The sequence below is a fragment of the Ovis canadensis genome, chromosome 1 (assembly GCF_042477335.2).
Source record: "Ovis canadensis isolate MfBH-ARS-UI-01 breed Bighorn chromosome 1, ARS-UI_OviCan_v2, whole genome shotgun sequence".
Lineage (NCBI taxonomy): Eukaryota > Metazoa > Chordata > Mammalia > Artiodactyla > Bovidae > Ovis > Ovis canadensis.
The window spans coordinates 107,247,211-107,260,058 of NC_091245.1; the positions used below are offsets into that span (position 1 = coordinate 107,247,211).

Sequence of the window (12,848 nt, forward strand, 5' to 3'; positions counted from 1 at the left end):
TGGGGAAGGAACAGGTCAGCACCTCTCTGCCAACACATGGCCAAGACACAGCCCGGAGCCAATTTACTGATGGCAAAGAAGTCAGATGGACAGAACTCCACATCTCTGGGCCGGAGGCTATGAAGAGGTTAGGGAAGGAGAAGACAAGAGCTTCCAGGCTCTTCCCTTGGGATAGGAGGAGGGGAGGGATTCATCCTGTGAAAGGGGAAGTGCCTGGGCATGTTCTGAGGCCTGCATGCTGAATATGGGAGGGACACAGGTCTGCCTGGCCGCAGCAGCAGGTGAGTCCTAGGGTTCTAGGACACAAGACTCTAAGAGATGCAGGGAGATGGGGGTTCCTCTTTTCCCAACTCAGCCCTTGCCCTTCCATAACAGACTCTAGAGCCCCCTTATTCCAGGAAGCCTTTTTGGAGTGGCTAGAAGGAGTGGAGGCAGAGGCCAGCTCCCTGCCCACAACCACTCTGTGGGGCTCCAGGATGCCCTCACCTGTCGGTTCCGCTCATCGGTGATTCGCTGGATCTGAATCTTTTTCCTCCCCATGTTTTCTGGGGATCCTCAGTGCCAGGAAAGGGAGGGGGTTGCTGGGTGGCGGGCTCAGCACACCTTACACTGTGCTCATGAACGGTCTTGCACCAGCGCTCAGTTCATGGTCTGCAGGACACCTTCTGCACAGCCTCCTGGGTGGGGAGGGTTACAAGAGGACTGTCAGCCGAGGCAACCCGCAGCCCAGCTCCCTGGGCACCCCGGCCAGGCTCACAGCACCCCTGTGAGAGGCTGGCAGCATCTGAGCCCCATCCACAAACCGAGGAAATGGTGGCAACGAGGCGATGGCGCGCCACAGCCAAGCACGAGCTAGAATTCACTCAGGCCCAGGAGTCTGCTAAAGGCTTTTCCCACACCATCACAGCTGCCCTCGGGTTTTAGGTCAGACAGAATACACTCAGGAACCTCCCTGACTTCCAAGGGTCTGGGTCTTAGAGAATGCCTCAGGCCTTCCTTTCTTCCCAGAGCTCTCCCAGAACAGACACCTGGGCTCCCCGGCTGCCCCACTGGCCAAGGATGGCAGTTCCCGTATGGAGCCTGGTGCAGAGAATGGGCCGAGTGAACACAGGCCAAGAGTGTGAACAGCTCACACAGGGTACCTGCTACCAGAACGCCAGTGTGTCTGCGCCCCTGGCTCAAGAGCATGCCAGTGCAGGTCCAGAGCAGTGGGGCTCACACCTGACCCGGAGCCCTGGAGCCTGCAGACCCAGAGCAGGGCTCAGGCAGCAGAAGCCCTCTCCCCCTCAACCAGGGTGCCTGGACACCAATCTGTTCTGCTCAGTGGGCCTTGGCCTGAATTTCAGGCTTGAAGAAAGGATTCTGCTGCTTTAAACAAACAAACAAACAAACAAACAAACCCTCTAGACCACAAGTCTGTGATTTTTTTCTTTAAAAAGCTAAATCATAAGTATTTCAGGCATCACAGGCCATAGTCTCCATTGTAACTACTCAACTCTGCCACTGCAGCGTGAATGCAGCTGTGGACAACACAATTAAAGGATGCGTGTGGCAGTGCCCCAATAAAACTAGATTTTTAAGAAAAGGCGGCATGGCCAGATTTGGCCCATGGGTCATAGTTTACACACTCCTGCTCTAGAGGAATGGGCCATGTCTGGAACCCAAGTTCAGACTAAGAGCAGTGCCCCCCAGACTGGCTCAACTCCAAGCAGCAGAGAAAATATAAGATGAGTGCCACACAGGAAGAGGCTGCTGGCAGCCAGGGGACACGGGCGCCAGACAGAGGGACCCCCGTTCTCTGCGCACCTACAAACCCATCACGGCCCACTGCTCGAAGAGCTCCAGTTCCAGAGCCGGGAGGGGAAACAGAGCCCCACACTGAACAACATGAGGTAATGGGTGGTCGGAGGCACAGAGATGGCAGCCATGCTAGAGCCAGAAAAGGTGCATGCTGGGGGTGGACAGCGCTCTAACAGGCCAACCGGTGGGTGGGGGTGGGCGCGGCGGGGAAAGGAAGGGCCCAGGATGGAGGCACAAGATGACCCCAGGGCCCTTCCGGCTCTGTGATTCCAGAGATGGAGCAGTGGGGGACGGTGGCAGGGGGCCCACGCCTCCTAAAGCCACTCTGAAAGGGTCCTGGGAGGAGTCCTGGCCACATGCCAGCCCTCCTCCAGAGTTCCCCTTCCGCAGAGGCCCTGCGGGAGAGCTCACCAGTGTCCAGGGGGGTGGGCTCTCATCTCCCCCACCCAACCCGGACAGAGGTGTCATTGGAACCCCCTCCCCAGCCCCCATTTCAGTGGTTGCTGAGTTTCTCTGGAGCCTTTACATATCCACTCAACTGTGGCCCCCTGGGTTCCACAGCAGATGCCGAAAGTTCAGCCTTGGCCACAGAGGGGAGCAGAGAGGGCCGGCAGGGACTCTGTGGACTTGGAAGGAGCCAGGAATATCCCTCCCCACTCTCTCCCACTACCAGGACTTTCCCTCAGGCCTTCCCTAGCTCAGTTAGCTGGAAGAGCACTTCTGCTGAGTTCAGGTATCTCTCGAAAACAATGTAGCTCCCTCTCCATTCCAGGAAGGACCCTCCACCTCTCCCTCTCTCTTCCCAGGGAGAAATCCCCAAACACTCTTCCCCGGTTTCCTACCCTCAGGGTGCTCCATGGGCCCTGGGCCTTCTACTGTCCACCTTCATGCATGCCCTAGGACATCACCAACAACAGCCCAGTCAACCCTGAGCTAGCTGAGCCGACATCGGGACCCAGAACCAGCTCCAGCCATCCCATCCCTTGCCTGTGACCCCAACCTCTGCCAAACACTGTAAAGGCTCTACTCCAAGGATTTCAGCTCCTCTGCCTTCCAGTGCAACCCAAAGGCTATATTTTCCAGAATTTCAGTGGTATGGGCTTGGCAGGGAAATACTGAGGGCAAGGGAGGGCTTTCTTAAAATTTAATTATTCAAGAAGAGGGCTTTTAAAACAGGACTCTCTGATCTAGCCTTGAAAACCCCAATCCAGACTGGTAAATGCAGTCACCATAACCCTCCTCTGGCTTACAGCATCCACCTCTGTCCCTCTCCTATTTTTACTATCTCATTCTTGCCACCTTCTGTTCACCAGCAAATTTCTGCTGAGATATAACCACTCTCAGCTTATGGCCCATGCTCTCTTTGCTCTCATGATCCTCAGAAAAGTCATTCCTACAATCTAACTTCTTTCCTTAGGTCCTCCCCAAATTACTGACTCTCACAGTATTCTAATCTTTTCTTTCTAGCACTTATTGTGAGTGAGTGAGTGTGTGTGTGTGTGTGTGTGTGTGTGTGTGTGTAAGTTGCTCAGTTGTGTATGACTCTTTGCGACCCCATGGACTATACAGTCCATGGAATTCTCCAGGCCAGAATACTGGAGTGGGGAGCCGTTCCCTTCTCCAGGGGATCTTGCCAACCCAGGGATGGAACCCAGGTCCTCCCCATTGCAGGCAGACTCTTTACCAGCTGACCCACCAGGGAAGCCCAAGAATGCTGCAGTGGGTAGCCTATCCCTGTTTCAGCGGATCTCGACCCAGGGATCAAACTGAGGTCTCCTGCATTGTGAGCGAAGTCTTCACCAGCTGAGCCACCACGGAACCCTATCATGAATGTAAATAATCATAATTCCATGCTTCTGTTTAATGCCTGGCCCCCCTACAGGACTGAAGCGTTATGAGGGCAGGAACCATGTCTGTATTCTTTACCACTCTATCCCCTGTGAAGAGGAGCTCACAGAGGAGAGATGTCTGTTGAAAGGAAGGAAGGGCTGTTTTATTGCCGTGGCCCTGAAAGAAGTTCTTCCTGAGGTATAACTTCTGTTAGTCCTGCTGCAGGACCAGCTCCCCTCAGTCTGTGCTCTGTGGAAATACAACTCTTCCTCTCCCAGCTGCACCAACAGCCTGCCTGTTTGGACACCATCTACCCTCCGACCACCCCTGCCACTTCAGTCCTCAACCCTCCCTACCCTCAGGTTGGTTGGTACAGAGGGTGAGACTCTGAAGTCTTCTAAGGAGCAGCCCTGAACACATGGAGATGGAGAGGATGGGGTTGCTCAGGCAACTGTTGCCTGGCAACCAGCTCCCTGGCTGATCTCCTACGCCCCCCCCCCACCCCCGCCTCATGCTGGGGGAGCTGGGATGCAAGAGGGAGCAGGACTGAGAAGACAGGGAAGGCACCGAGGCCCACTGAGCCTCGGCTGACAGAGGAAGGAGAGCCGGGTAAACAGCCCAGGCCTCAGCCACCCCCAGTCCCTGCCAAGGCAGTCCAAGGCACTTTCGTAACTCCAGGTTCCCGTCGCCCCTTCCCCATCGCCACTCCCACCTCTGTGCTACCTGCCCGAGGAGAAGATGCCCCCGCTTCGGGCAGTCCTTCTTGCTATCTCACCAGGAGGCTCCCATAAAGCAGGCTCAGTCTGTACTCCTCTTTCCCCTTCTGCTATCCATCCATTCTACGTTGCTGCAGAGTCTTGGAAAGCTTGGGGGCAAGAACATGAACTCAGCCCTTACTTTGGTAAAAGGGCTGGCTGGGGCCTAGGTGGGCACGATGAACCCTAAACTGACCCTATCCAAGGTACGGAGGCCTACCTTGTCCAAGCTTCCCTCCTAGCCAATTAGGGAAATTTTAATGAACACCTGGATCTCCTTAATCAGCCCTCTGCCTAATTACCTAACCAACTGCCAGGAGCCAGAGGCCTGAGCATCTGTTATCCAGATGTGAGCCTTTTCTTCCTCGCCCAGCCCGGCCCCATTCCTCTTCCCCTCTCTAGTCACTCCTCCTCTAGGAAGCCCTCCCAGATGACCTGGCTTTTGGCTTCTTCTCCTGGAGGCCAAAGGCTTGGGAGGGTGGAGAGCTGCTATGCAGACAGGGGGTTGTCCAGGACGGCCTTTCTGCTCCGATGGCCCCAGGGCCGAATCACTCCTGACCTCAGGGCACAGCTATGACTTCGGCTGGCAGCATCGCTGTCACTGAAAGTCCCCCCTCAAAGGCTCCAGCTGACTCTGACTCACCTACTCTGGGTAGTGCTGGGAGGACAGGACTGGGGAGTAATGGGAGCAGACAGACAGAGGGCCTCACCCCATGGAGGCAGAAGGAGTGACAGACGAGGGGGATGGCCGCTGAGCTGAGGGAGGGAGGCAGGCGAGGACCCACTGTGGAGAAGGGTGGCTGCAGAGAAGCCTTTGCTAGTGGAGTGTAAAGAGGGCAGGAGGCTTCTCTCACAACACTCTTGACAAGGAGGAAAGGCTGAGGGAGGGGACCAGACATGGTGGGGTTCCAGGAGGACCCCACGGACAACCAGTTTTCTCTGCTGGGCCACAGACCCAACAGGAATATGTGGGTTGTACTGACAAGCAAAGAAGGTGCAAATAATATATAATGTGTACCCTAAAGGGGGTCTTGGTTTGGAGGGGGCATAGGAGAAGTAACAGGCCCCTGCCTCCCCCAATGTAACACCTCTTGGTACCTGAGCAATATTCAAACCATTCTCGGGTTTCAGAATGATGCTATCTCAGTTCCTGTGTGAGGGTGGCCTGGGGCCAGATGGAGGAGTGGGGGGAGCGGTCAGGGCAGCCTCTCGGAGCTGGCTGCCGTTGCAGCAGGGCTGCCCTTCCTGGGGGAGCTGCAGGACAGGCACCTCCCAAAGGTAACCCCCACCTCCTCTCTCCTGGTGCTGTCGGGGGACCACCTACCTCCCCGCTCCCCTTCTACCCAGATCCATCCTCCGTCCCAGTGGCCCAGAGGCTCGGAGGCACTGCAGAGCATCTGCTTTCAGAGCTGCCACACCAGCGCAAGTCAAAATGGAGCAGCTGCCCAGAGAGGCTGAGTGAGCAGCCCCCGTCACAGAGCAACGGGTTTCAGCCCCTGCTCTTCCACAGTGAGAAAGGCAACTCTCATTAAGCAGGCCCTTCCATCCCTTCCTCCCAGGCTGCTCAGGGCTGTAGGCTGTGGACTGGAGGGGAAGGCAAGAGGCGCTGGAGACAGCTGTCATCCCTCCTCCCGCCCCTTCCCTGTGGCTGGGCTGCAGGGCATGAAATAAGCAGCAGGCGCTGGGGGAGGGGGTGACAATCCAATCCACCTGTCACCCCCACAGTCAGGCGGCCTCAAGCAGCCTGCTCACTAACAAGGGAGGAGGCGTGGGTGAGGCAGACACAGAGGGGGGTGGCAAAGGGGGACAGACGCACAGACGCAGGGAAAGAGACACAGAAAAAGAAGTAGAGCCAAGCAGAAGGCAGAGTGAGGGGCAGAGGTGGACAGAGACAGACAGGGCCAGAGGAGAGCGAGAGGCAGGAGACCAGAGGCAAAGATTCAGAGAGAGGCAGGCAGAGAACAAGAGGTAGGCTCAACAACTGCTCGCAGCGCCCTGACGTAGGCTGGGCATGGGGGCATAACTCGACAGGACTCTATCCCCGCCCCAAAACCCTGCAGTCCCGCCAAGAGACAGACAAGGGCAGGGCAGGGAGAGCCAGGGAGAACTTCAGGGGCCAGGACTGGGCCCAGACCTGGCCTGGGACAGAGCATCTCGGCTCTTGGGGCTCTGGCTAGGTCTAGGCTTTAGGGCAGGCAGGCAGTAAGAGCAGGTGGATGGAGGTAAGCGTAAGGCCCAGGAGCCCTCTCAACACCCTGGGCACTGCCTCCATTCCTGCCCCACTCCAGGGCTCACAACCTTCCAAGCCACTCTCTCTAAGCACAGACACAGGCTGGGTGGGGACTCTGCAAGACGGGTGGGAAGGTGAGCTCAGGGACCACTGAGAGGTGGGGACCAGGCAGGAGTCTTGGGGTTTGCAGCCTCGGGGGTATGCAGAGCCCTTTCTTCACAAACGCCGTACTAGTCCTGGAGTTGGGGACATTCCCCTCCCCTCAAAGCCTGGGCCAAGGCAGGGCCCCCCTCCCTGACCCTGCACAGTCCAACTCTCACACGCCCAGCCAGCTCCCCACCCACTGCTCCCTGGCTCCTCTCTGCTCTCCATTCTCTCTGCCCCTCCCACGCACTTGCCCCGGAGTCCTAGGGTCTGCTCTCAAAGGCACAGGCCAGACCCATCCCCATCCTCCTCCTCCTCCCTTCAACGTACTGTTTGGCAGGCTCACTCCCCAAACCCCTGGTTCCCACCATCGTCCCCTCCCTCGGGGACTCCCCTCCCCCAGCCCAGCAGCCTCAGGGCTGGGCAGGGGCTATTTTTAGTCTGGGCACTGAGCTAATTTTAACTCACCGACAGGGGACCTGGGGGCGGGCTGTCGGGCTGGGGGGGAGGGAGAGAAGGACCAGTCCAAGAAAGCTGGACGTGGGGCGTGGGGCGGGGGTGGGGGGTGGTCTTAGGTCCCAGGTGCCCTAAGTGGAGGCAAGCACTGCAGCCCCATTTGAAGGCACAGGAATCGACCTGCCAAGAGGAGCACCTAGTGTGGGGAGCAGGGCTAGGGGCCCTCCCTCCAGCTTCCGCTGGACAACTCTCCCAAGCCCCACCCTAGGCGTCCCGCCCTCTTCTCCTTGGCAGGTCTCCTGGGATGGGCCCTCCTGCTCCCTGCCCAGGAGATGCCTCTCTCGTGAGGGTCTGCCTCCTGAGCCTCCCCCACTGCTTCCCCACCCAGCTTGTCCTTCCTGTAGTCTAGCTCTCATCCTTCCTGTAGCAGCTCAGAGGCCCAAAGGCTCCCTACAGAGGCAGCCGCCGACCCCCACCCCCAGCCTCTAGCGCTTCCCACCCAGCTCTGGCCTTCCATTAGTGTCCTCTGGGCTGGCTCCCAGGACCCACCCTAGTCCCTGTGCAGCTGACCTCAGAAATAACTAGGGGGGGGGGGTGGTAACAGGAGATTGAGTCCTCGTAGAAAAGGGAGAGGTGAGGAAGGGCAATGAACAGCCCGAGGAAATACCGGGACTGTGGGTAGGGATTCTGGGTGCTTGGGTTCAAGCCCCTGCCCTGGCCAAACTCACTGTGTGAACCTGAAAAAATCACTGCCCCCTCCAGGGTTCATCCCCCTCCCCCTGCCAGTACAATGGGTAGGTGGCATGGACCAGGTACCCTAGTGCCCTTCCAGCCTAGACATTCTATTCCTATGCTCTTTATAGAGCCCCAAAGAAAGGCAGATCAGGACTCTCGTGACACCATGGAGAGGTGACAGAGGAGGTGGCCCACTTACGTGCTGTCCTCCAGCTTAGGAGGGGAGGGCAACGTGGAGGCCAGGAGAGAGCAGGCACAGGCCTGACGAAGAGGGGGTGCTTTCGGAACAACAACCTCCACAACAGATGGCCAAGGCTTGACAGAGGCTCATGGTAGGTCAGGGCAGGTGCCACGCGGGGCACACAGGCCCCGGGGGCAGAGGTTCTGCCAAACAAATCCCCTCACACACACAGAATGCTATCCAACCCAGGGCTTGGGAACCTGCTTCCGGTTAGAGCAGTGACTGACCCAAGGTCACTGTCATGGTCATCAGGGGGGCCAGCTCTGGCAGCCGAGCTGGAGCCTCGCTTCATGCTCTAGCTAGCAGGCTGGCCAGTAATGACTCGCTCCTGCTCATCTGCATGGGCGTTTGCACAGTACATCTGATCTTATTCCATCAACTTCTACTTCCCATTCCAGGACCTGGGACACCCCCACCCAGCATCCCTGGGCACTTAGGGACCCCAAGTGGAGTTCCTGGCACCTCAGATCACCCATCTCATCCTTCTCCAGAAAACATCCCTCACTTATCCAGTGGTACTGTCTAGAGCTCTCAGTCCAACAGGGTCCTCCACTCTTGTCTAGGTCCCCTGTCCAGGAAGGGATGTGAGGGGAGAAGGTGTAATTACGAGCAACAATTGAGCACCGGAGCTAGAGGAATTTTATGAGAATGATGAGGTGAAGTGTGATCCTTCCACAAGAGCCTGGGGCTCCTCCGGAGAAGAGCCCTAGTGCCCTCTTTAGCGACGAGGTCGGGGCAGCGGTAGGATAGGGGTGGACTGTCCTTTACTTCTATTTCTGTCTCCATGTCTAAATTCCACTCTCAAGAGTGCAAAGTGAGAGGAAACAGCCCAGTACAGTGTGCAAGATAGATGTTACGACTACAGAGAGGACTTTCCAGAGCTGTCTTTGAACTCACAGACATCTCTGCGGCTAAAATTTGCTTTGTTAGACGTTACTCGACCAAGCACGGGCAGCTGGTAACACTTGGAAGGGGATGATGGCCACAGCATTAGAGTCCAACCACGGGAGCTAGAAGACGGCCGATCCCTTGCCTACCTTGAAGAGGTCAAACTGACCTCTGTTTGTCCAGTTATAATACCTACGCTTCCAGCCATACCCCCTGAAAGAATGAAGTCAAGCAGTGGTCTCCTATCCCAGGAAATTCTTCCTGCTATCTAACCACCATCCCTCCCACTGCAGCCAACCCTTCCCTGGCAACCTACGCTCATTCCACTCATCTTGATCAGAGTGGTGGCGGGGGGCCCCTGGCCAGCGAGGCCTCGGCTGAGGAGAGGTGGGGCGGTTGGAACGGTTAGTGTGTCACCTTCCACCTCCCCACCCAACTTCCCTCTGGGGTCTCAGGAGACAGAAGTGAAAGTGGCAGCTGGGGCCTTGGGGGCGGGTCAGCTTGAGAGCCGTTGGGGTGAGCATAATGACACCAGTGGTGGGTCTGGGCTGCCTGCCATTGCAGCAGGTGGGCTGATGGTTAGATCAGGAGAGGGACTGCCCATGGAAATGAGGGCTTGGGAAAACTATGATGTGTGGGCCCCTGGCCAAAGGAAGAGCAAGCTGAAGAGGAAAAAGTGGAGAAAAGCAGGCAGTACAGTCTCAGAAGGGCACTCTGGTTTGTTCCCTTGTTTAAAGCAGCAGGGTCCTTTTTTTCCCCATCCACAGAACAGGGGCAAGGCTGCTCAGGCTGAAGTAGATGAAGGGATTGCATGTCCTGACTGCTGGGACTTGAGAGCAAGGAGAGCAGGGAGGGGCCTGAGGCCGGGCCCTCACACTGGACACACCAATTCCAATGGAAAGGGGAGGCAGTGGAGGAGAATGCAAAGTGCTCACCTACTATTACCGCCAGCAGCCCCACCCCAAAGAGGCCAATCCAATCAGGGAGAGCAAATCCTCCTAGAGACATCATGACCTCGGGAAGCCACCGAGGATTTAAAGGGGCCGCTTGGGGTGGCAGCTGGATCTCCTTCTGACTCGAAGGACAGTCCTCTAAGCCCCTGGCAAGGGAGGGCAGCAGTGCGGCTGCGTGGGCCTGCCGAGGCGGCCAGCCAGGCAGCTCTTACAGGATTAGCTTGCTGCTTTCAGGAAAGGTGCCAGGTGAGGCTAAGATGCCCAGCCAGATGGAGCACCCCGCACCCCCATGGGCAGACAGTGGCGGCGGGCGGGGGTGGGGGGGGGCGGGGGAAGTAACTGCACAGATCTATGCAAACACTTGCCCCCAGATTTGATCCACACCCTTCACCAATACGCCGTTTCTCACTCTTTCTTGAAGATACTGTACAAAGACCCCTCTGATTACCGACAGTGAGGATCCCTGCATACCCAGCTTTCTCTGCCATTTCTATCAAGAGCTACCCTCCGTCTAAGGAGGAAGTCCAGTCTATTGTCTCCTCTCAATCCTTCAGCTACACTTTACAACCAGGGCCCCACCCCAGCGAGCAGGTGAGGAGGCCAAGAGGTTCCTCCTCTCTTGCTCCCTGTCAGCTCCCCACCCTCTGGGCTGACAGGTGGGGGAGACAAGAGGGAACAGCTGGGCCAGGACACCTGTCCCCACCCATTCAGCCTGGGCCCCACGGGGTATGCACAGGGGAGTCAGCAGAGAAGGGCAGGCAGCTGTGGGGGGGTGGAGGGAAGGGGCCCAGAGATGTGACTGGGAAGGCCTGAGGCAACACTCTCAAAACCAGCCCTTCCTCCAGGTCTGCCCCCAACCGTCAAAACACACAGGCTCTAAAGGTCTGAGGTCATCTGCCCCATCCCCTCACCTCCGTGCTGCTTGATCCAACTGGAGCAGGGAGACTCCACAAAGAGACCAACCCTCCTCTCCCCACCCACACCCACTCCTGCAGTCGGTCTTCCCTTGAGGTCTGAGCATCAGCTCTCTCTTACTCCTCCTCATTCTCCCAACCCTCAATCCCAAGTATTTGCTGGCAGGGGTGGGGGAAGGGAAATCATGAGATAAGTAAGCAGCCAGAGGGATCTGCTAACACTCTGGGGTGAAATGAGGAGGGGACAGTTCTGAGACAAGGAGATGGCTGGACGGGGAGGGCAGAGCTGGGCTCAGCTTCCCAAGCCCACCCCTGGGTCTTCTCGGGGCCCTCCTCAGCCCCCCTCACATCAAGTTCCTGCCTGGGACACAGTGTGCCCCTGCCCCGCCTTCTGGACCATGGCGTTAGCAGGCAGGTCCAGGGCCAGGCTGGAGCTGACGTCTGGAAGAAAGGATACAGCCACTTTCCAAGCACCCACTCTGTGTTGAGTACCACACATTTTCCCATGGAACCTTTTAACCTTTTTTTTTCCCCAGGGGAGGCATCTCTGTTTCACAGAAATGGAAACCAACTCAGAGATGGGTAGGGACTTGTACAAGGCCACCAGGAGTAAGTGGCAGAGGTGGGCTGACTGCTGAGCACAGCGCTTCCCTGCACAGCTCGGACTGAGAGCAGGCAGGGTCTCCCTTCCCAGGAGCAACAGCACATTCCTTCCGGGGCAGGTTCCCTACCATCAGGCTCAAGTCAGCCACGCCTCTCACCCTTCGCACAAGCCCAGGACTCTTGTGGCTCAGCTCTCTCCTGATCTAGTCTCTCTCCTCAGCCTTCTCATACGGCGGCTTTAGAGAGCACTAGCCTGTACCCAGGAGGGGTCTGAGTGCCATCTATTCCTGCTTACATGGCCCTGCTTGGGGACCTTACCCCCTGACAGTCCATCAGACGACCTTCTCAGGGCACCAAAGCATGTCCCCCCACCCCCCACCTGCCACCAGATCCTGATCCTCTGCCTTCCTGTCAGGGAATCCTACTGGGCTGGTCCTTCCCTTCAGTGTATCTTCCTCCTACCCCCAGGTCTCCCTGGGCCTTCCTTTCCACTGCCCTTCCTGCGGGCAGGATCCTTCCCTTAATCTCAGACAAAAGCCCTTAGCAACTCCTAACTGGGAAAACTTGAGCAAGTCACTTAAATCTCTTACTCAGTCTCCCTAATTACAAAGAAAACGACAAACGAAACGGTGTGTGAGAAATAAATGAATCTTCCTATGTTTCCATGCCCAGCACAGAGCTTGGCACACAGGGAAACAACAAATGCAAGTTTCCTTCCTCCAGTCCCCAGGGATCTCAAAAGTTTTAGTTTTTGGTCTCCAAAGCATATTGGAAAACAGAGTGAGTGGGGTACTGCCTGAGGGTAAAGTGCTCTTGACCACGGAGCAAAACAAGCTCCCTCTCTATATGCTTCCTGGGCCTTTCTAACTCCTCAGGGAGTGGCCAGAGCACCACGCCAAGGTCAGTGACCAGGCCTAGAGCCTGGAGCCTCCTGGGAGGCTGGGAGGGTGAGTTTAAGTGAGTAAATATGGTCCCGCCTGGGTGAGGCCAGCAACAGGCCAGAGCTCCAGACAAGTCCCTCTCTTCCCAGCCTACAACACAGGGGAGAGAGACCAAACAGGAGGCGCAACTGTCATCCCCCGGTCCCAAGCTCTCAGGGTCTCGTGCAGAGTCAGCGAACACATCGCCCACCTCCATCCTAGAGAAATCAGCCAGAAGCATGGCTAGGCCCCCCAGGAAGAGGAGGTTGTGGACACAGCCTCGAGAAAAGGGGAAATCAGATGCAAAGGGCCCTGGGGATCGCCCAGGCTAGGGGTCAGCCCCGAGATGCCTGAGGGCTCAGATGTAACCTTGATACCT

At 57.2% G+C, this 12,848-nt stretch overlaps 1 protein-coding gene across 6 annotated transcripts in view; it reads right to left on the reverse strand.

The window, feature by feature from the left end:
* MEF2D (myocyte enhancer factor 2D) overlaps positions 1–12,848 on the reverse strand; it is a 31,003-nt gene that overhangs the window by 11,898 nt on the left and 6,257 nt on the right. For all 6 annotated transcript variants that reach the window (XM_069576728.1, XM_069576747.1, XM_069576752.1 and 3 more), the window contains exon 2: positions 487–677. In XM_069576728.1, the coding sequence (XP_069432829.1) occupies positions 487–540 (54 nt within the window). In that variant the 5' untranslated portion in view covers positions 541–677. The remainder of the gene's footprint in view (positions 1–486; positions 678–12,848) is intronic.